Source organism: Procambarus clarkii, chromosome 16 (assembly GCF_040958095.1).
Source record: "Procambarus clarkii isolate CNS0578487 chromosome 16, FALCON_Pclarkii_2.0, whole genome shotgun sequence".
Lineage (NCBI taxonomy): Eukaryota > Metazoa > Arthropoda > Malacostraca > Decapoda > Cambaridae > Procambarus > Procambarus clarkii.
In genome coordinates this window covers 22,802,408-22,824,689 of record NC_091165.1, presented here as the reverse complement: position 1 = coordinate 22,824,689, position 22,282 = coordinate 22,802,408, and the positions used below count along the sequence as shown (strand labels likewise).

The 22,282-nt window shown below is 45.4% G+C and overlaps 1 protein-coding gene across 1 annotated transcript in view; it reads left to right on the top strand.

Annotated features, from left to right (window-relative positions):
- The first annotated feature begins 4,942 nt into the window (after positions 1-4,942).
- The window catches only part of LOC138365289 (uncharacterized), a 17,618-nt gene continuing 278 nt past the window's right edge, over positions 4,943-22,282 (top strand). The window contains exons 1-2 of the mRNA XM_069325571.1: positions 4,943-4,985; positions 22,151-22,282. The exon at positions 22,151-22,282 is cut by the window's right edge and continues 278 nt beyond it. Coding sequence (XP_069181672.1) covers positions 4,943-4,985; positions 22,151-22,282 — 175 coding nt within the window. The remainder of the gene's footprint in view (positions 4,986-22,150) is intronic.

Here is a 22,282-nt window from a genome sequence, read left to right as displayed (position 1 = left end):
GAGAGAGAGGGTGAGAGAGAGAGAGAGAGAGAGAGAGAGAGAGAGAGAGAGAGAGAGAGAGAGAGAGAGAGAGAGAGAGAGAGAGAGAGAGAGAGAGAGAGAGAGAGAGAGAGAGAGAGAGAGAGAGAGAGAGAGAGAGAGAGAGAGAGAGAGAGAGAGAGAGAGAGAGAGAGAGAGAGAGAGAGAGCGCGCTAGGGAGGCAAGTATGGAGTACCCTGTGTGAGGTTCCTTGCAACATATGAGGATCCTTGCAACATACGCCGTTGCCTCCAACACACTCCAACTCCTCAAGCAACATACGACGTGGGGTGGGAGAGCGAGGGGGGAGGGGAATTATACGTTCGTAAGGGGGAGTGTGAGAAAGGAGGGAGTGAGGGGAGGGCTGGGGAAGGAGAGGTTGTTGGGAAGGGTGGGGGGGGGGGAACCAGAGTGCCAGGGTGGCACTTGAGTAAGGTGACACCGAGCCTGACGGAGCGAGGCTGCCCACACGGTGCCAAACAGTTATGGACTCTTTACATCATGTCGACCAGAGTTACTTACAAACGCACCCGCCCCCCCTTCCCCCTCCCCCCAAAACACACACACACACACACACACACACACACACACACACACACACACACACACACACACACACACACACACACACACACACACACACACACACACACACTGCAAACAGAGTGGTAGACGGTTGGAACCAGCTAAGTGAGGTGGTGGTGGAGGCCAAAACCGTCAGTAGTGTCAAAGAGTTATACGACAAAGAGTGCTGGGAAGACTGGACACCACTAGCGTAGCTCTCATCCTGTAACTACACTTAGGTAATTACACACCGCTCTGGAACAATGTTCAGCATTTCAGAAATGTTGAAAGGTTGCTGATAATGATGGGCTACTATGATGAAAGAGCCAAGTAAAGAACCACTAAAGTATCGACCCCCTATCACTAACAATCAGTCCAATCAAGCAGGCTCGTAAAAGTCTTTACAGCTTCTATGTTTTGTCTCCAAACAAATTGATTGAAATTCTATAAAAAAATGCAAGAAATCATATAGGAGAGTAAAGGAAGAACAGATTTCATGTCCAATAAACTCGCCCCTCGGGGCAAAATTTAAAAATTTAATTTCATGTTGTTTGATTGTCAGAAAGCATTTGACATTGTCCCACGCCAGAGAGACTCCTTCCCACACTAGAGAAGCTGGTTAGTAAATCTGGGAGAATGGGTGAGAGAATACCTCTCAGGGAGACAAAGGATTGCAGTGGTAGAAGAGATGCCAGAGAGATAAGGAGTGAGGTACCACAAGGGGCGGTACAAGAGCCCAACTAGTTTGTGGCATTGGTCACCATAGGTAAATTGGTCCTTCGTGTTCAAATATAGATCAACAGGATCTATACTTGACAGTGTTTTCATAACTCAAAGAAAGTGTTGGGGTTTATTATTCTACACCGATTTCTAATGACTCTTACATGTTTAGATTCTCTCAGGTAGTAATCAAGGAGGTGTCCATCACTCACAACACAGATTCTGCAACTTCGCTGCTCAGCTGTTGTTTCCATCCCCAGTCTCCATGAATATTTGTATCCAAGACGAATTTTTGCTATTGCTGATTCTCTCTGGCGGCCACCTCCTCCTCGTCGATAATGATTGGGATTGGCAGCTGTAACCACCTTGTACCAGCGTACAGATTGGCTGATTTGTTCTTCTATCCTCCTTTCCTCAGTTACCTTGTCACGGTGATGTTGCCTGATGATACCTCCAAGAAAGTCTTGAGTATGAAGTATTCAATATAGTCTCCATCAGCGCCCTCAATATCTGCTCGTTCATTTCCACAGGTTCCAACAAGGGAGGGGATCCACACGAGTTTGACGACTCCTGTGAGAGAGTCGTCTCACAGGAGTCTCTCTCTCTCTTTCTCTCTTTCTCTCTCTCTCTCTCTCTCTCTCTCTCTCTCTCTCTCTCTCTCTCTCTCTCTCTCTCTCTCTCTCTCTCTCTCTCTCTCTCTCTCTCTCTGAGAGAGAGAGAGAGTTAGTTTTGCCCCGAAGCGAGTTTATTGGGCAGCGCCACTCATCCTGTGAGTGAACACACAAGAAGAAAACCCGCTGGGTTGTTCATCCTGTCACTTGTACCCAGACACAGCTGGGACTTGCTTAACTGTCTCAAGTGAACACCTCATCAAGCAAGCAGATTACCATTTGCCAATCCCTAACATTTACGTTATCTTGTTTGTGCAAAATAGAGGAATGTTGTAAGAACATTTAAAATATTGACCACATTGTGCTTTTATATATATATATATATATATATATATATATATATATATATATATATATATATATATATATATATATATATATATATATATATATATATATATATATATATATATAATCCCAATGATGTTTATTTACGCTATAATAACGCTGTTTAAATACATCTCACAAACTCATAAACTCACAGACTCACAAACTCCGTCTCCGTGGCAACTCACTGGTCAGGGTCCTCTCACACTGGCGCCCTTTTCAAGACTTTTCCCTCAAGAATAATGAACACGACTGAGTGGGGGGGGACTTAATTATATGTAAGTTAATTAGCCCGTGAAACCTCGACTCCTAAATCGGAGCTCTGGGAAAGAAGAATTAGTTTATGAAGAGAAAGGAATACTTAGAAGTGTGTTGGATGGTGTTTGGAGGGTGGTGGTAGTGGTGGGGGTGGTAGGGGGATAGTGGTAAAGGTGATTGTGGAGATGGTTGGGTTGGTAGTGGTGGTTGGGTGTAGTGGTGATACTTGTGGTAGCAGTTATGATAATTGTGGTGGTGGTGGTGGTAGTTGTGATTGTCTTGGCAGTTGTGGTGGTGGTGGCAGGGTGGTGGTAGTGGTGGTAGGGGAGGGAAGAGGGGGGTAGTAGTGGTTGTTACTCCTCACCTTTCCTCCTGACACCGGTATACTCATTTCTGGCTCCCTCTTGTGCCTCTACATGTGCCTCTATACCAAATACTCTATACTTCGAGCTGCTTCGTGGCACCTGCACGTTTCGAGCGATGAATTGAATCATCACATCTCTTTTTCTCCCCCCCCTCCCCCTCCCCCTCCCCAAGGTTCAGCTCAACTCTGCCCTCGATGCATGTTCGCTACAGCTTCTAGGAACATCTCCTCTGTCATCCATCTGCCTCATCTCGTGTCACCACCAGGCCTAAGTGATGCTGGAAGGCCCTCCGCCCTTACCTTACTCTATATTGTGATATATGACTTAAAATAAACAAAAGTGTCTTCGCTGGGATCACCAGTTTTGTTGTCTATGTCTCAACGACCCATGTGTGTGTGTGTGGGGGGAGTGGGGGGGGGGGGAGTCTCTCCTTATCCAGTCTATTTCTCTGTGATTAAAGTCCCCCCCAAAGTGCTGTAATCTATGTCTTCCTTCCCCTTTGCCAGTGTGGTCGTCTTGCCCATTTACCCTTAGGCAGGTATAGCGCCACATTGGTGTCTTCATCTCTAGAACTTAATATTTGGTCCGTCAATCACCACTACTCCGAATAACGTTTACGTCTTCAAAACGTCGTTTTGAAGACGTAATAGTCGTCGAGCCGCTGTGCCACCATCACCTCTGTTGTCCCAGCGCCGCTGCTAGGACACCAGTGGGGGCTAGGACCCGCCCAGCGATAGGTGACCATCGCTGCTAGGATATCATAGCAGCTATGGCCAGCACGTCCTCCTAAGGTTACCCCAACGTCAAGCAAACGGTCAATTTAAAGTGTCCTCTCCTAACTTACCAGAGAACCCAAAACGGAAAACGGGACAGACCGTCAGTTTTGCGAGCCGCTCACCCTTTTCTAGCGCGACAATTTTTGGGCCTTATGTAACGCCTAGGAGCGAAATGCGACGTTGTCTGTAAGAGGACAGGTTGTTATGACACCATCGCCGGTGGGAAACGACTGAAAGTTGGACACCGCCATTGATAGGAAGGACACTACTGCTGCTATGATAACCCCGGGGGCTAGGCAGCTACTGATGCTAGGAAATCACCGTAGTAGAACACCACTGCTGCTATGATAACCCCGGGGGCTAGGCAGCTACTGATGCTAGGAAATCACCGTAGTAGAACACCACTGCTGCTATGATAACCCCGGGGGCTAGGCAGCTATTGATGCTAGGAAATCACCGTAGTAGAACACCACTGCTGCTATGATAACCCCGGGGGCTAGGCAGCTACTGATGCTAGGAAATCACCGTAGTAGAACACCACTGCTGCTATGATAACCCCGATGGCTAGGCAGCTATTGATGCTAGGAAATCACCGTAGTAAGACACTCCTGTTGCTATTGGACTGCAGCTGAGACACACCACCACCACCACCGGCCGTCAGACTTACCGAGAATATCAAGAAGCTGTCTTTTGGCGTTCGTCCACAAGATTTCCACCGGGATTCTTCGACATTATTTCGCAGAAACTTTTCCTTGGCTTGAAAGATGGTTGGGGGGGAGGTAGGGAAGGATGGTGGGGGAAGGTAGGGAAGGATGGTGGGGGAAGGTAGGGGGAATTTGGTTGGGGGGAAGGTGGGGGGGGGGAAAGATGGTTGAAAGAACGAACAAATTATCAACTCCAAAGGCTGCTTGAACTGTCATACTACTTTGTTTTCCAGCTAGATGAAATCGCGCCAGAGGAGACAAAATATAACCCATGGAGAGTATAACGGAACTAGTTCCCCCCCCTCCCCACACAGCCCCCCCCACAGCCCCGCCTACACAGCACCTCCCCACCTCTCCCCCCCACACACACACACCCCACACAAGCTTCCCACGACCTCCAATCCTCCTGGTTCATTCCCGCTGCCTCAGCTCCCCGAGTCCTCCTTATACCTGATATTCTCTCCAATCAAAATTCCATCATACCTTCTTCTTTGTCACAGTCCCCCCCCCCCTCCTCTCCCTAGTGGTCGTCCCCGGAGATGAAGATGCTGAGGGAGATAAGTGATGCTGCCGACGACCCTGGTTAGTGCTCAGTGCTCACTCATCTGGACGGGAGGACATGCAGGTCATTTACGACGCCAAACGGCTCTTCCAACGGATTTTGTTTTGGTGTAAAAAGTAATGTAAATCAACCCCTTTCCCTTTCCCCTCTCCCCTCCAACTTAACCTAACTTGACCCAAAGTAGTCTACAGTATCTCGTCCTACCCTAGCCGATCCCAGCCTAACCTATCCCAGCCTATCCCAATTTAATGCAATTATCCCTATCCAAGCTTAAGCCTAGCGTAATAACCCATCCCCAATCCAACCCAGCTTAGCCTAACCCAACCCTACCTAACTTAAACTAGCCGTACCTAATCAAACTCCAGTTTCATTAATTAGAAAATAAATGATAATTACCTCGACTAGCCGTCTTCTGTCCTCAATTCCCGCCTGTCTCCTCTTAACAAGACCTCTATTTTCATAACCTACATGGGAGCGTCAGTACGCATGCAGCGCCCTTCAAGTATATGGTGACAGAGTTTATGTTTTAAGAGGGTGCTATGTGATGCTGAAACCCCATCCCCCCCCCCCCCCCCCAACAAACAACAGTGCTTGTTTGAATGATTCCCCCCAACACTCACGCAGTATTGTTGAGTCTATAGATTTACGTCTGCTGGTCTTGGGTGTTGGCCTCGCTGTTTGTCAGACTGGCGTTCGATTCCCAAGGTTCAGTTAGCGTGCCATATAATCTGTCCTATATCATGTAATGCCTCGCATTATTATTATTATTATTATTATTACTATTATTATTATTATTTTTATAGCACTGACCAATCCGCTAGAAATTCGGCGTATTAGTTCGATTTATAGCACTGTAATGTTTCCATTTTCCATGAATTGCTCTCGATGGGTTAGGAGGGTTGATGGGATCGCACGTTTTTGGTCAAGCTATCCCTTTTGGTCAAGCATGTCGGCGTTCAATCCCCAACCGTCCAAGTGGTTTGGCACTATTCCTTTTCCCCCCTGTCCCATCCCAAATCCTTATCCCGATCCCTTCCAAGTGCTATATAGTCGTAATGGCTTGGCACTTTTCCCTGATAGTTTCTTTCCTTTCCTCCCCTCCCCCCCCCCCCTCCCTTCACATAGTGAAAAATCGAGAGAAAGGATTGGTCAAGCACCTTTTCCTCGAACCAGGGTCACAAGAATCCCAAAGCGATGCGTTGATTAGGAAAGGAGTAGAACTGCTGCAATCAAGAAAATCTATTAGATATATTTTTTTTATTGCATCTTTTATATATTTTCAAGACGTTGTTTGTTAGGGCTTGGGACCTGGAGTGTCCTGAGTTCGAGTCTCACATGTTCTTTATGTTTATAAACAATAACATTGAAGAACAAAAATGGAAATGGATCCATGAAAATTATTTGTCATATCTGAGAATAAGATCAGCAGATAAGCTTGTGAGACACTGAACAAGGAGAACACATTTTTAAATTTCTCCGACATGTTGTTGGGGGCCAACCAACCCTGATGTCATCTCAGGTGACATCATTCCTGCGGGTTTATAAACACAAAGCGAAAAAAAGAAGAGCTCTAAAATCATCAATTTATAATAATAAATTAGAAATTTCTAATAAAAATACAAAAATTCTAATAAAAAATAGACATTTGTAATACAAAATTTTAAAATTTAAATGAATCGTAGATACAAATTTATGACCCTTCCTTCCCAGGAGCCAGATTCACGAAAGCACTTACGCAAACATTTACGAACCTGTACATCTTTTCTCAATCTTTGACGGCTTTGTTTCCAATTATTAAACAGTTAATGAGCTCGCAAGCACCAGGAGGCTATTTATAACAATAACAACAGTTGAATGGGAAGTTTTCATGCTTGTAAACTGTTTAATAAATGTAACCAAAGCCGTCAAAGATTGAGGAAAGATGTACACGTTCGTAAGTGCTTGCGTAAGTGCTTTCGTGAATCTGGGCCCAGGAGGCCATGCTGCCAGTTGAACTGTTCTTCACTACTAGTGAAAATGGAGTTAAGCAGCAATGCAAGGCGATAACAGGCGCGTAGTTTAATAAACAGCCCGTTCACCAAACAAAAACTCAAAAGTGATTCCATGCACCCACCAAACCCACTGTTTATGAATGGAAAAATGGTTTACACACGACTCACAACTGATGACGTTCGAACACTTCCGGAACAAGTGCTTCACTGACGACTTTTGTTCGAACCACAACGCTGTAAACAGCCCGTCCTCCAAACAAAGATCCAAAAGTGATTCCATGCACCCGCCAAACCCACTGTTTATGAATGAAAAGCGGTTTACACACGACTCACAACTGCTGACGTTCGAACATATCCGGAACAAGTGCTTCACTGACGAATTTTGTTCGAACCACAACGCTATAAATGCTTCACCCACGTACTACAAATACAAATAATCGCCAACAGAACCTAAACACCTAACCTAACCTAACCTATGCCTATATATGCACAATATGCTAATATATTATAATATTAATTTATACTTGAGAAAATTCCCGTTTTGAATGAACAGCATGTTAAAATTTATGAATGAATCTGTGGGGTCGACCGCTGGATGTAATGGACTTGAGTCGAGGACGGGTTGGTAATAATTTACGGAGGAAGGAACACAAGGGGACGAGGACCTCAGTGGATCATCTCCAAGAACTGCGATAGACTACTTCACACAGCTGAGTCAGTAGTGTAAAACAGGACACTGGCAGGGTAACAGTTCGCCACAGTCGTAATAATATTATCGTGTATAGTGAAGGCTTACACTGAATAATGGTATTTGGTTTGTTGGTAGCATGTGTTCTGTTGGCGACTGTGTGTGTGTGTGTGTGTGTGTGTGTGTGTGTGTGTGTGTGTGTGTGCGTGCGTGCGTGCGTGCGTGCGTGCGTGCGTGCGTGCGTGCGTGCATGAGTGAGACTACCACACACATCTACCCTTTACCCGGATACAGTAGTTTCGACGTTCGTATGATACCAAAAAATAATTAAAAATTATGAAATTCTTTTGGGATCAGGTTGGAAGGGCCGCAAAATTCAGTTTCTTAAATAATTCAAACATCGTCCATGAATAAATACCGATTCAAACATTTTCCAATGAATTTAAATTAATATCAATAATAAATATACAAGTGAAAGTCAGTCCGCAATGTAGCAAATAACTCGACATTCAATGCCGTTTATAATCAAACATTTTTTTTAATAAATAAGTATTTTAAACAATTATAAAAATAATAAATCTTTTAAACAGCATACAATAATTAATATAGCATTAATGACAATAGACAATATAAGCACTTATTTAAACAGTAATACGAAGTTGTCGATAGAAAACGGATATCAAAATAACGAGAAGGGGGTCGAGGGTTGCCCTCAGTCAAACGTGATAACGAGATTTATAGCGAAATTCGTATCCGGAAGAACTATCGGCGATAAGGAGAGGGAGAGAAAGGTGCCGCGAAGAAGGGTGGCTGTGAGAACGTGAGAAGAATAGTTGAGGGAGACCTCAAGAAAATGTGTTAAGGGAGAGGGTGTTTGACACGTCAATCCCGTTTTCTTTTCCTGATGGAATTCTGGATTATTATTTTTTTTATCTACCTTAAGATATTCGAAATCTTTCCAGCGACTCCTGATACTTCGGCCAGCTACCGCCTCATCCCTCGCCCTCTCTGAGGACCTCAGAGAGCGTGTATTAGGACGTCAGAGAGCGTGTATTAGGACCTCTGAGAGCGTGTATTAGGACGTCAGAGAGCGTGTATTAGGACCTCAGAGAGCGTGTATTAGGACCTCTGAGAGCGTGTATTAGGACGTCAGAGAGCGTGTATTAGGACGTCAGAGAGCGTGTATTAGGACCTCAGAGAGCGTGTATTAGGACCTCTGAGAGCGTGTATTAGGACGTCAGAGAGCGTGTATTAGGACCTCTGAGAGCGTGTATTAGGACGTCAGAGAGCGTGTATTAGGACGTCAGAGAGCGTGTATTAGGACGTCAGAGAGCGTGTATTAGGACGTCAGAGAGCGTGTATTAGGACCTCAGAGAGCGTGTATTAGGACCTCAGAGAGCGTGTATTAGGACGTCAGAGAGCGTGTATTAGGACGTCAGAGAGCGTGTATTAGGACCTCAGAGAGCGTGTATTAGGACCTCTGAGAGCGTGTATTAGGACGTCAGAGAGCGTGTATTAGGACCTCTGAGAGCGTGTATTAGGACGTCAGAGAGCGTGTATTAGGACGTCAGAGAGCGTGTATTAGGACGTCAGATAGCGTGTATTAGGACGTCAGAGATCGTGTATTAGGACCTCAGAGAGCGTGTATTAGGACCTCAGAGAGCGTGTATTAGGACGTCAGAGAGCGTGTATTAGGACGTCAGAGAGCGTGTATTAGGACCTCAGAGAGCGTGTATTAGGACGTCAGAGAGCGTGTATTAGGACGTCAGAGAGCGTGTATTAGGACCTCAGAGAGCGTGTATTAGGACCTCTGAGAGCGTGTATTAGGACGTCAGAGAGCGTGTATTAGGACCTCTGAGAGCGTGTATTAGGACGTCAGAGAGCGTGTATTAGGACGTCAGAGAGCGTGTATTAGGACGTCAGAGAGCGTGTATTAGGACGTCAGAGAGCGTGTATTAGGACCTCAGAGAGCGTGTATTAGGACCTCAGAGAGCGTGTATTAGGACGTCAGAGAGCGTGTATTAGGACGTCAGAGAGCGTGTATTAGGACCTCAGAGAGCGTGTATTAGGACGTCAGAGAGCGTGTATTAGGACGTCAGAGAGCGTGTATTAGGACCTCAGAGAGCGTGTATTAGGACGTCAGAGAGCGTGTATTAGGACGTCAGAGAGCGTGTATTAGGACGTCAGAGAGCGTGTATTAGGACCTCAGAGAGCGTGTATTAGGACCTCAGAGAGCGTGTATTAGGACGTCAGAGAGCGTGTATTAGGACCTCAGAGAGCGTGTATTAGGACGTCAGAGAGCGTGTATTAGGAAGTCAGAGAGCGTGTATTAGGACCTCAGAGAGCGTGTATTAGGACGTCAGAGAGCGTGTATTAGGACCTCAAAAAGCGTGTATTAGGACGTCAGAGAGCGTGTATTAGGACGTCAGAGAGCGTGTATTAGGACGTCAGAGAGCGTGTATTAGGACCTCAGAGAGCGTGTATTAGGACCTCAGAGAGCGTGTATTAGGACGTCAGAGAGCGTGTATTAGGACCTCAGAGAGCGTGTATTAGGACGTCAGAGAGCGTGTATTAGGAAGTCAGAGAGCGTGTATTAGGACCTCAGAGAGCGTGTATTAGGACCTCAGAGAGCGTGTATTAGGAAGTCAGAGAGCGTGTATTAGGACCTCAGAGAGCGTGTATTAGGACGTCAGAGAGCGTGTATTAGGAAGTCAGAGAGCGTGTATTAGGACCTCAGAGAGCGTGTATTAGGACCTCAGAGAGCGTGTATTAGGACGTCAGAGAGCGTGTATTAGGACCTGAGAGAGCGTGTATTAGGACGTCAGAGAGCGTGTATTAGGACCTCAGAGAGCGTGTATTAGGACCTCAAAAAGCGTGTATTAAGCCTAGGATGGAAAGCTTAGATTTCACTAGCAAAATAAATAAAACTACTTTTCGTGTACGTATAAATTCAGTAACAGAAAAAGTGTGTACTTTCTATTGGACTTTCTCGACCGTATTTGTACGGTAGACCACATCGTTACTTCAAGTACTTTCATTTTCAGGTGGATGGGTCGACTGTCGACTTTCTCTGTACCTTACAGCTTTCTGCTAGCCATCCTAGGTGTTCTCTAGCCATAATAGGTGTTACCTAGACATCCTAGGTGTTCCCTAGCCATCCTAGGTGTTCCCTAGTAATTCTAGGTGTTCCCTACCCATCCTAGGTGTTCTCTGGACATATCCTGGATTCTCCCTAAACCTACCTTTCCCCCCCCCCACTACTCCTAGCTTCCCCCCCCAACACCCCACTACATGTAGCCCCTCCTCCCCTACCACTTCAATCCTCTTCCCCTACCACTCCCCGGCTCCACTAGCGGGATTATTCCCTGCCTATACCATCTGGGGTGGGGGAAGTCGGGGGCCACTCTCCAAGATGAGATCAACTTCGGTAGTGCTTCTTCGGGAGCCCCTCTTTCCCTTCCCGCCTGAAAATTTCCCCACCACCACCCCCCATCCCTCTCCCTTCGCTATAAATGCGGTAGTATTTCCCTCCATGCAGGGCCAGATTTCTCCCTGAATACAGCAATATTTCTCTCTGTATTACGGCGGTCTTTCTCCCTGATTACACTCATGTTTCTTCCCCTAGCCGCGACAGGGAATTTTTGTAATGCGGGGCTTGATTTTTTTGTCCCCCAACCCCCCGGTTTTTCCCTCCTCATCCGTCTCTTCCCCCCCACCGCCTTCCCCGCTCCGTCTCACCTCCCTAACTTTAAAGATATTCCGGTTGATTTACTGCCGGAATTTCCTCCCTGATCATCGCATTTCTATCAATATATTTACAAACAAGGTGCGCGCGTGCACACACACACACACACACACACACACACACACACACACACACACACACACACACACACACACACACACACACACACACACACACACACACACACACACACACACAGGAAGCAGCCCGTAACAGCTGTATAACTCCCAGGTACCTATTTACTGCTAGGTAACTGAGGTATCAGGGTGAAAGAAACTCTGCATATTTTATTTCTGCCATCATCCGTCACCGGGGATCGAACCCGGAGCCTAGGATTACGAGTGCAGAGCGCTGTCCACTCAGTACACACACACACACACACACACACAGGTGGAGACTGAGGACCCAAATGAGCTACAGGGACGTTAGAAAGAAATTTTTCAGTGTCAGAGTAGTTAACAGATGGAATGCATTAGGCAGTGATGTGGTGGAGGCTGACTCCATACACAGTTTCAAGTTTAGATATGATAGAGCCCAGTAGGCTCAGGAATCTGTACACCAGTTGACTGACAGTTTAGAGGCGGGACCAAAGAACCAGAGCTCAACCCCTGCAACCTCAACTAAGTGAGTACAACTAGGTGCTCACTTTAAAATAAATTTAATAAATTTTCATAAATTTATGAAAATTTATACACTTACAGGAGATCCGGTTTACCCTAAGAGTCACTTTTTTTTTTAAATGTATTGACCATGGTGCAACTTTACTTCAAATATCACTACAACCCTACAACCACAACAGCTGTTGCTACAACCACAACAGCTGTTGCTACAACCACAACAGCTGTTGCTACAACCACAACAGCTGTTGCTACAACAGCAACACTACCCTACCACAAAAACTCCCACAGTCACTACAGTTTCGTAAATGAATTGGGAACTCCCAACACAGAGTGGCTTAATGTGATTATTTAACATTGAAATAAAATTCAACACGAAGAAATTTTTTTGTATATTATTTAGAGAAAGTATAATGCAAACTTTGAAAAGTGCATTATAGTCTATTGATTCAGAACACTTCAGTAAATTTTATGTAACACACACACACATTATATATATATATATATATATATATATATATATATATATATATATATATATATATATATATATATATATATATATATATATATATATATATATATGTCGTACCTAATAGCCAGAACGCACTTCTCAGCCTACTATTCAAGGCCCGATTTGCCTAATAAGCCAAGTTTTCATGAATTAATGTTTTTTCGTCTACCTAACCTACCTAACCTAACCTAACCTAGCTTTTTTTGGCTACCTAACCTAACCTTACCTATAAATATAGGTTAGGTTAGGTTAGGTAGGGTTGGTTAGGTTCGGTCATATATCTACGTTAATTTTAACTCCAATAAAAAAAAATTGACCTCATACATACAGAAAAGGGTTGCTTTATCATTTCATAAGAAAAAAATTATAGTAAATATATTAATTCAGGAAAACTTGGCTTATTAGGCAAATCGGGCCTTGAATAGTAGGCTGAGAAGTGAGTTCTGGCTACTAGGTACGACATATATATATATATATATATATATATATATATGTCTTAGTAGCCAGAACGCACTTCTCAGCCTACTATGCAAGGCCCGATTTGCCTAATAAGCCAAGTTTTCATGAATTAATGTTTTTTCGACTACCTAACCTACCTAACCCAACCTAACTTTTTCGGCTACCTAACCTAACCTAACCTATAAGGATAGGTTAGATTAGGTTAGGTACGGTTGGTTAGGTTCGGTCATATATCTACGTTAATTTTAACTCCAATAAAAAAAAATTGACCTCATACATAATGAAATGGGTAGCTTTATCATTTCATAAGAAAAAACTTAGAGAAAATATATTAATTCAGGAAAACTTGGCTTATTAGGCAAATCGGGCCTTGCATAGTAGGCTGAGAAGTGCGTTCTGGCTACTAAGTACGACATATATATATATATATATATATATATATATATATATATATATATATATATATATATATATATATATATATATATATATATATTAATGTACCTTTGACAAGCCACCGGCTTCCTGTCCTCACCACAGGCCCTCGAGAAGCTAACCCTCAAATATATTCCAATAAACAAATAAACAAGTCCTGCGGAATTGAAAAAAAAATTATATAAAACCCCCCAAAAAGACAAAAGAAGCGACAGTAATCAAGCAGAGGTTTGGGCAACTCAGCATGGCTGCCACCAGCGATTTAAAATGTAAATGGCAAAATGCAAATCCGAAGACGGCAAATAATGACCTTGTTATACCCCGCTCTGCGAGTCCTGGAGGCGAAGTTTTGAACATCTCTGGTGATCCGTTGATGTTTTGGGGGGGATACATCTGAAATGTATCCCCCCAAAACACTGAAATGTTGTTGTTGTTGTATTCAACTGGTTGTGCTTGCGGGGGGGGGGGGGTGAGGTTTGGCTCTTTGGTCCCGCTTCTCCACTGGCAATCGTCTGGTGTACAGGTTCCTGAGCCTATTGGGCTCTATAAGCAATGTTGTGATTGACTATGTTTGCAAATGTTGATTCGCAAATTTAACACACAGTGGGTTAACCCACTGGGGATACCAAGTTAACCCACTGGGACACCAAGTTAACCCACTGGGACACCAAGTTAACCCACTGGAACACCAAGTTAACTCACTGGAACAGCGTTACGAACAATTTTCGCGTTACGAACAATTTTCAATCAGTTATGTTCCGTTGACAAACAAAACGACGGCACATCCTGCAATATTTATACTTTAAGAGTCAAGTATATTATCCTTGAGACGGAACTGGAGGTAATGTAATGACGTCAACATAACGAGCTCATTCAGTAGTTAGAAGAGAGACAAGGACATAGAGGGTTGGGGGGGGGGGGGGCAGGGAAGGGGGAAGGGAACTATCAGAGGGAAAGCGGCAAGCCATTACGACTATATAGCACTGGGAATGGTCAGGATAAGGATTTGGGATGGGACGGGTGGAAGGAATGGTGCCCAACCACTTGGATGGGGGGGGGGGGGGCAGGGAGGGAGGGACCTATCAGGGGAAAGCGCCAAGAAGCCGTTGTTGTTGTTGTTTTACATTTAGCTACTCAGAACGAAATGTCCAAGTAGCACGGGCTATGGTGAGCCCGTAACTTACCTGGCACAGGAGCGGGGCAAGTAGCATAGGCTATAGTGAGCCCGTAGTGGACTTACCTGGCACAGGAGCGGTGCTGGCCAAGAAGCCATTACGATTAGGCTATATAGCACTTGGAAGGGGTCAGGATAAGGATTTGGGATGGGACGGAGGGAAGGAATGGTGTCCAAACACTTGGACGGTCGGGGACAGAACGCCGACCTGCATGAAGCGAGACCGTTGTTCTACCGTCCAGCCCTAGTGGTTGGGCGGCCGGGGGGGGGGGGGTTAAGCTGAGAGGGTAGGCTGAAGTGGCATATAACGATGCCTAACTACCACCACTTGGACTAAGCTGGACACCATCCAGCTTAAAGACACCCACAAGGGGCATTTTTGCGCCTGTGGTCAACAGCATTGAAACTTTACAGAAAAAAACATCTGCTAACGCTGTTGCTGTGCCGGCTAGTTTCTGCAATACTTATTTAACGTCTCTCTCTCTCTCTTAGAGAGAGAGAGAGAGAGAGAGAGAGAGAGAGAGAGAGAGAGAGAGAGAGAGAGAGAGAGAGAGAGAGAGAGAGAGAGAGAGAGAGAGAGAGAGAGAGATAGAGATAGAGATATAGAGTGTTCAGCTGTGTCATTGCGGTTAACAAGTTCATTCCACTCACACGTACGATGGAATGACAAAGGGGCGGCTGGTGATAGTGTCTGGAGTGATGGGTGAGATGGAAGGTGGTGAGAGTAGATGGAAGAGGTATGTGTGGTGTGGAAGGGGTGGGAGAGGTGAGGGTTGGGGGAGGGATGGAAGGGGGTTACATGTTCATCATCTGCAGCAAATGTTCTGAAGGATGTTCTCTCTCCTCCTCTGTGGTGTTGCGAAGCTGCTGACCCAGCATCAGTGTCTATTGAACGCTGGGATGCTGGGTAGTGCTGCGAGCCGGCTCTGTTGCTGTGAGACTTGTCGTCCTTTGACACACAGTAGTGACGGAAGGACAATGCTCTGTGGGGTTTTGTGGGCCTCTGTGGGGCTCTGTGGGGCTCTGTGGGCCTTTGTGGGGCTCTGTGGGCCTCTGTGGGCCTCTGTGGGGCTCTGTGGGGCTCTGTGGGGCTCTGTGGGCCTCTGTGGGGCTCTATGATCATGTTGCTCTGTGTTGCTACTTCACTACGATGCAATAAATATACATCAGAGTTCCGCGATGAAATTCTCGCCTCCTCTCTCTCATCATTCGTCAATTTAACACTATATACTCCTTCCACTTTTCTTCACCCTCTCTCTTTCTTCCTCCCTCCCTCTCTCTCTCTCTCTCTCTCTCTCTCTCTCTCTCTCTCTCTCTCTCTCTCTCTCTCTCTCTCTCTCTCTCTCTCTCTCTCTCTCTCTCTCTCTCTCTTCCTCGAATATGTCTGTCCTATTTCATCCCATCTCTCTCTATCTCAACCCGTTTCCACTGCACCTGCCACACTCCAAAAAGGTAGCGGGCAGTGTACCGGCAGGGTACCGGCAGTGTACCTCAGATCATACAAGCCATCATTACCGGTACTAATTGACGAGTCGAGCCCACATCTACCTCATCAAGCCCAACGATTTAGGCAATTGAATTACCATGCCATTCAGAAATGCCAAAATAGTAACTCTGGCTGTATTCGCTCCTCTCTCTCTCTCTCTCTCTCTCTCTCTCTCTCTCTCTCTCTCTCTCTCTCTCTATCATGTTAATACTGCAGGATCGAGCTCTTAGCTCTTGGTCCCCCGTCCTCAGCTCCTTTCTCTATCCTTCGGTTGTCTAACATACGGACTCCCTGACCTGTTACTCAGCCAAACTGCCTATCACTTTGTAAGGTAATTCATACCTAGACGCTCTTCTATAGTCTCGTAACGAAGGGTTTTGTTCTCCGATGTCTTCCCAGCGCCTGAGAGCAAGGAATTGGCCTTTAAGTCCATTTATAATGGTGTCGCTCGAACCTACCTTAGTGAGCAGCTGCTTACCTGGACCTGACTGATGTGTGTGTCAAGGGCATGTCAGTGTCAAGGGGATGTCAGTGTCAAGGGGGATGTCAGTGTCAAGGGGGATGTCAGTGTCAAGGGGGATGTCAGTGTCAAGGGCATGTCAGTGTCAAGGGGGATGTCAGTGTCAAGGGCATGTCAGTGTCAAGGGGGATGTCAGTGTCAAGGGCATGTCAGTGTCAAGGGCATGTCAGTGTCAAGGGCATGTCAGTGTCAAGGGCATGTCAGTGTCAAGGGGGGGATGTCAGTGTCAAGGGGGATGTCAGTGTCAAGGGGGATGTCAGTGTCAAGGGGGATGTCAGTGTCAAGGGGGATGTCAGTGTCAAGGGGGATGTCAGTGTCAAGGGGGATGTCAGTGTCAAGGGGGATGTCAGTGTCAAGGGGGATGTCAGTGTCAAGGGGGATGTCAGTGTCAAGGGGGATGTCAGTGTCAAGGGGGATGTCAGTGTCAAGGGGGATGTCAGTGTCAAGGGGGATGTCAGTGTCAAGGGGGGGATGTCAAGGCTAAGGGAGGAATTTTTTGTACTTTCTCTTCCTTACAGCCGGCAACCCATCCTCTTGTTTAGATAGTAATTTTTGCATCTATATGCACCAACGTACAAACATTGACGTACTAAGCAATTAGATGGTAGAATTTGGGCCAATTCACTTTATAGAATCCGAAGAAATTAAGCCCCCCCCCCAAAAAAAAAACTAAATATTCCCATAGGCCTAGTATAGCACACATATGTACTATATTAGGCCTCAGATATCATGTATTAGGCCTGAGAAGGTTAGATTAGTTTAGTTTTTTGCAACAAATGGAAAATCTTTTCCAGTTTGTCAAATTCAATAGTACTAATTTCGGGTTTCTAATTGCGTTCGTACGTCAGTATATGTACTATAGTCCTCATCCTTCCTAATAAATACTATTAAAACAGGAGGATGGGCTGCAACTGGCCAGGGAATCATTTGAAATTATTAATATATTGTTGCAATTATTATTGATATTATTCATACTTTAGCTAAAGCTCTTGGTGTACAATAACTTTTATTCCTGTGTGAAAAGCAAAGCAGAATTTTAAAACTTTTTTGTTTTAAATGTTAAATGAGAGAGAGAGAGAGAGAGAGAGAGAGAGAGAGAGAGAGAGAGAGAGAGAGAGAGAGAGAGAGAGAGAGAGAGAGAGAGAGAGAGAGAGAGAGACAGAGACAGAGACAGAGAGAGCGAGAGAGAGAAAGAGAGAGAGAGAGAGAGAGAGAGAGAGAGAGAGACAGAGAGAGCGAGAGAGCGAGAGAGCGAGAGAGAGAGAGAAAGATTACTACGTTTCTTCCTCACCCAACACATTTCTCTCCTTGTCTTCTCTTCTCTTTCCATATTCTCATTTTCATACCCTTTCTCTTCTTCTCACATTCGTAAACAACGAGAATAAGATATTTTCCACCGATTTGTTCCTCTCCCCCCACCCAACCCCCCCCCCCGGCCCCCCCCGGCCCCCCCCCTACTTTGTCTAATTTAGTAATTATCGTCATTACAGGCCTTGACCCCCCCCCTCCTCTATTCCCTTAACCATTATAATAATCATACCAACCACCACAGTCTACCTGATCATTACCGTCACTACACACTCGCGCGATCTAAGGTCCACTGCTACAATTTTTTTTAAGCAATGTGGGATATTTTGATGAAATACACACTTCACGTAGTCTGTATGATGCGCATACATGTATGTATGTATGTATGTATGTATGTATGTATGTATGTATGTATGTATGTATGTATGTATGTATGTATGTATGTATGTTTCTGCCTGCTCCGGGAATCGAACCCGGGCCACAGAATTACGAGATATTTCACGATTCGATCACATATTTAAAACTGGACCCGAGGAAAAAAAAAATCCTCAGAGTAATTTTCACACATTTGTAAAATTTGATTTGCAGGGAAAATGCATCCTTAACGTAGCGTGTAATTAGGTTGATAATGGCGTATGTGGATGACTATATTAAAAGCTGAGGGGCCTTTAAAAATAATTTTTTTTTTATCTTTCATAAACATTATATATATATAAATATTTATATAAAAATATATAAAATACATTATATATTTTTTATAGACCTCTTTTCATCATTTGATGATGTAGTTTTTGTTGAAGCATTTTCTTAACATATTTTCATTGTAGCATCACACGGGGATTTTTTTTGTTTTAATGTTTTTTTTTTGTCAGGGGCCTGGTAGCTGAGTGGACAGCGCCCGGGGCTCGTAATCTTAAAGATCGATCCCCGGCGATGGCGGAAACAAATGGGCAGAGTTTCCTTCACCCTGATGTACCAGTTCACCTAGCAGTAAATAGGTACCTGAGAGTTAGACAGCTGTTAGGGCTGCTTCCTGTGTGCGCGCGCGCGCGCGCGCGCGTGTGTGTGTGTGTGTGTGTGTGTGTGTGTGTGTGTGTGTGTGTGTGTGTGTGTGTGTGTGTGTGTGTGTGTGAAAAACAAAGACAGAAAAGGGATTGATTGACAGTTGAGAGGTGGGACCAAAGAGCTAGAGCTCAACCCCCCCGTGTGCGTGTGTGTACTCGCCTAGTTGTGCTTGCGGGGGTTGAGCCTCGGCTCTTTGATCCCGTCTCTCATCTGTCAACTGTTGTAGGTGTTTCTGAGCCTATTGGATTCTTATAATATCTACATTTGAAACTGTGTATGGAATCAGCCTGCACCATATCACTGCCTAATGCATTCCTTCTGTTAACTACTCTCACAATGAAAAAATTCTTTCTAACGTCCCTGTGGGTCATTTAGGTACCAAGTTTCCACCTATGTCCCCTTATTCGCATACCACCCCATGCTAAATTGTTTATCTTTATCTACCCTGCAAATTCATTCGAGAATTTTATAGACGATGATCATGTCTCCCCTAAATCCTTCTATCTTCCTGTGTCATGAGCTTTAGTTCCAGTAATCTGCCCTCGTAGCTCATACCCCTCAGCTCGGGGACTAGCCTGGTGGCATACCTCTGAAACTTTTCTAACTACATTGTTTGGTGTTTGACTAAACGTGTTCACGTTTTCTTCACTGTAAGCATGTGAATATTTTCTAGTACATATAAGAAGCCAAGAAGCTTCTCCTGAAGCCTCAGTGGTTTAGGGGGAGGGGCGGAGCTTCTTGGACCATGGAGGCCCAAGAAGCCTCCAGGTAACAGACAGACTGGACCACAAGACAGACAAAGGAGACCATATAGCCACACCACACTCCCCTCCCCCTCAAGACTCTGAAAAAAGCGAAAATACCACAGCTATGATGACCGTCTCTCCGGAGCAGACGAACTCCAATGGAACGAGCACCAAAATTCCGAGCTTTGTCAGGTTAATCGTATAGACCTTAAGACTAAAACTCTCTCTCTCTCTCTCTCTCTCTCTCTCTCTCTCTCTCTCTCTCTCTCTCTCTCTCTCTCTCTCTCTCTCTCTCTCTCTCTCTCTCAAAGATGCTGGAAAACAGATGCAGCTTCAGCAGAGGCTCGTATGAGGGAGAGGGGATGATAGAGATGCTTTTGGAGGGGAAGGGAGAGGGGAAGGAGGAGGGGAAGGGGGAGGAGAAAGGGAAAGGGGGCAAGAGGGGGCTAGAGGAGGGGCGATGAAGCGACCTCCGAGAAGGGAATGTCCGGCGTCTTGGACAATAGGGCGGCAGCTTCGTTACCTGGTCTATTCTGCTGTCACAAACTAGAGACGTCTTCATTCACAGACGTGGCCGCCTTCACCAGCCACCCATTTGGCCGCCTATGCAATCGGTCAGCCATCTAACCAGCTATTTGGATGGCCTGCCTGGCCTGCCTGTCTGCCAACCAGCCTGCCTGTCAGCTTACCTGGCAAAATTTAACCATACATAAAATCATAACCATAAAATTTATTTAACGTTAGCGATCCTGCCGTTCAGTAAGTATACAAGAGTGTCATGCAGAAGCCAACCAGCAAATGAGCCAACTACCCAGTTAGGCACTCAAGTAGTTACTAATCAATTAACCATCAAGCTAGTCAGTAATCCATTCAGTCGCATATCAAAGCTGAAAGCAATTCATGCTGCTAGTTAATCAACCATCCATCTATCCATCCATCCATCCAGGCAGCCAGCCAGTCACCGGTCTGTCAAAAGAACTACCCTATCCAGGTGGTCAGCGCTTGCGTGGGTCTTGCTAAATCGAGCTTTCTTCCTCCGTTCCGTCCTTTTCCATTTGATTCTTGCTCCTACTTTCTATCTCCCCTCCCCTCCCCCTCCCCTCCCCCTCCCCTCCCCCTCCCCTCCCCCTCCCCTCCCCCTCCCCTCCCCCCCTCTCTCTCTCTCTCTCTCATCTTCTCATCCTCCTGATCTTTGCTCGATCATGCAAGGAAGACACATCGGAAGGAACCTTTCAGAACTTTTTCTTCACAATTCAGATCTTTCTCTCCCTCTCCCCCCCCCCTCCTCTCCAACGTAATATGAATTTCATTTTGGAGTACTTGAGCTCAATTATGTGAGACGCCTTAAGCCAGCCAGAGTTCATCTACAGCAAACACACTTAAGTGCATCATTGGAACACCTTCACTTACATGGGGGACACTTCTGAGTGCCCCGGAACCCTCCCTCCCCCCCCCCCTTCCCCCCGGTGATCGTACATTGTTGCAAATGATTCGAACGTTGAACCCGTTGTTTTAAACCAAAAATCATTGGTTAAAAAGGCTGGGGTCCAGGAGTTGAAACCTCTTAGAGCTTATATGGTTCCTCCTCTTGGGAAGTGGGGGGGGGGGAGCTGGTGTTTCCAGCAACTCCCTCAAGTCACTAAACGACGATACTCTCAAGTGTGTGTGTGTGTGTGTGTGTGCTGCTGCTCCTCCTCCAAGATTTTGAGGGTGTGTTAGGAGGAGCAGGGTTGATGCCTAAGGTAGTATATCGGGGCTGGGTTGAGGGGTTATGGGTTCGATCCCCACACTCATCCCCTTCTCTCTAACATCTGCCTTGCGTGCCGTTTAACACAGACGCAAACGCAGTTAGGCACATGCACATACACACATACACACGCACGCACACACACTCACACACGCATACATACACATATACACACACACACACGCACACACAAACACACACATACCTAGTATTGGTACTAGGTGAACATAAACACACACACACACACACACACACACACACACACACACACACACACACACACACACACACACACACACACACACCTAGTATTGGTACTAGGTGAACACACACACAAACACACGCGCACAGATATGAAAAAAACATTATAAATTCAGGAGGCGTTATTACACTAGAGTACAGAAAGACCAGAGACGGGGAGCTAAATCTCAACCCAACACGTGTAAACCTGGTTAATAAAGTCCAAATAAGGAAACAGACAGACAGACAGAAACAAAGTACGAAATAAAACAAATTATAAAAAAATATAAACAAAGACAAAACTGTAGAATCAGAAAGAAAAACAAAATACAGAAAACGAGATACGACAAAAAATCCTGACAAAAAAAGAAAACGGAAAATTATTTTAAACACGTGATTTGCCATTCAGCATTTCGAAGATAATCTCACTTTATATACCTGGCTGGTCAGTTGAGGAGCTGCTCAGAGTCCGGTCAGTTGAGGAGCTGCTCAGAGTCCGGTCAGTTGAGGAGCTGCTCAGAGTCCGGTCAGTTGAGAAGCTGCTCAGAATCCGGTCAGTTGAGGAGCTGCTCAGAATCCGGT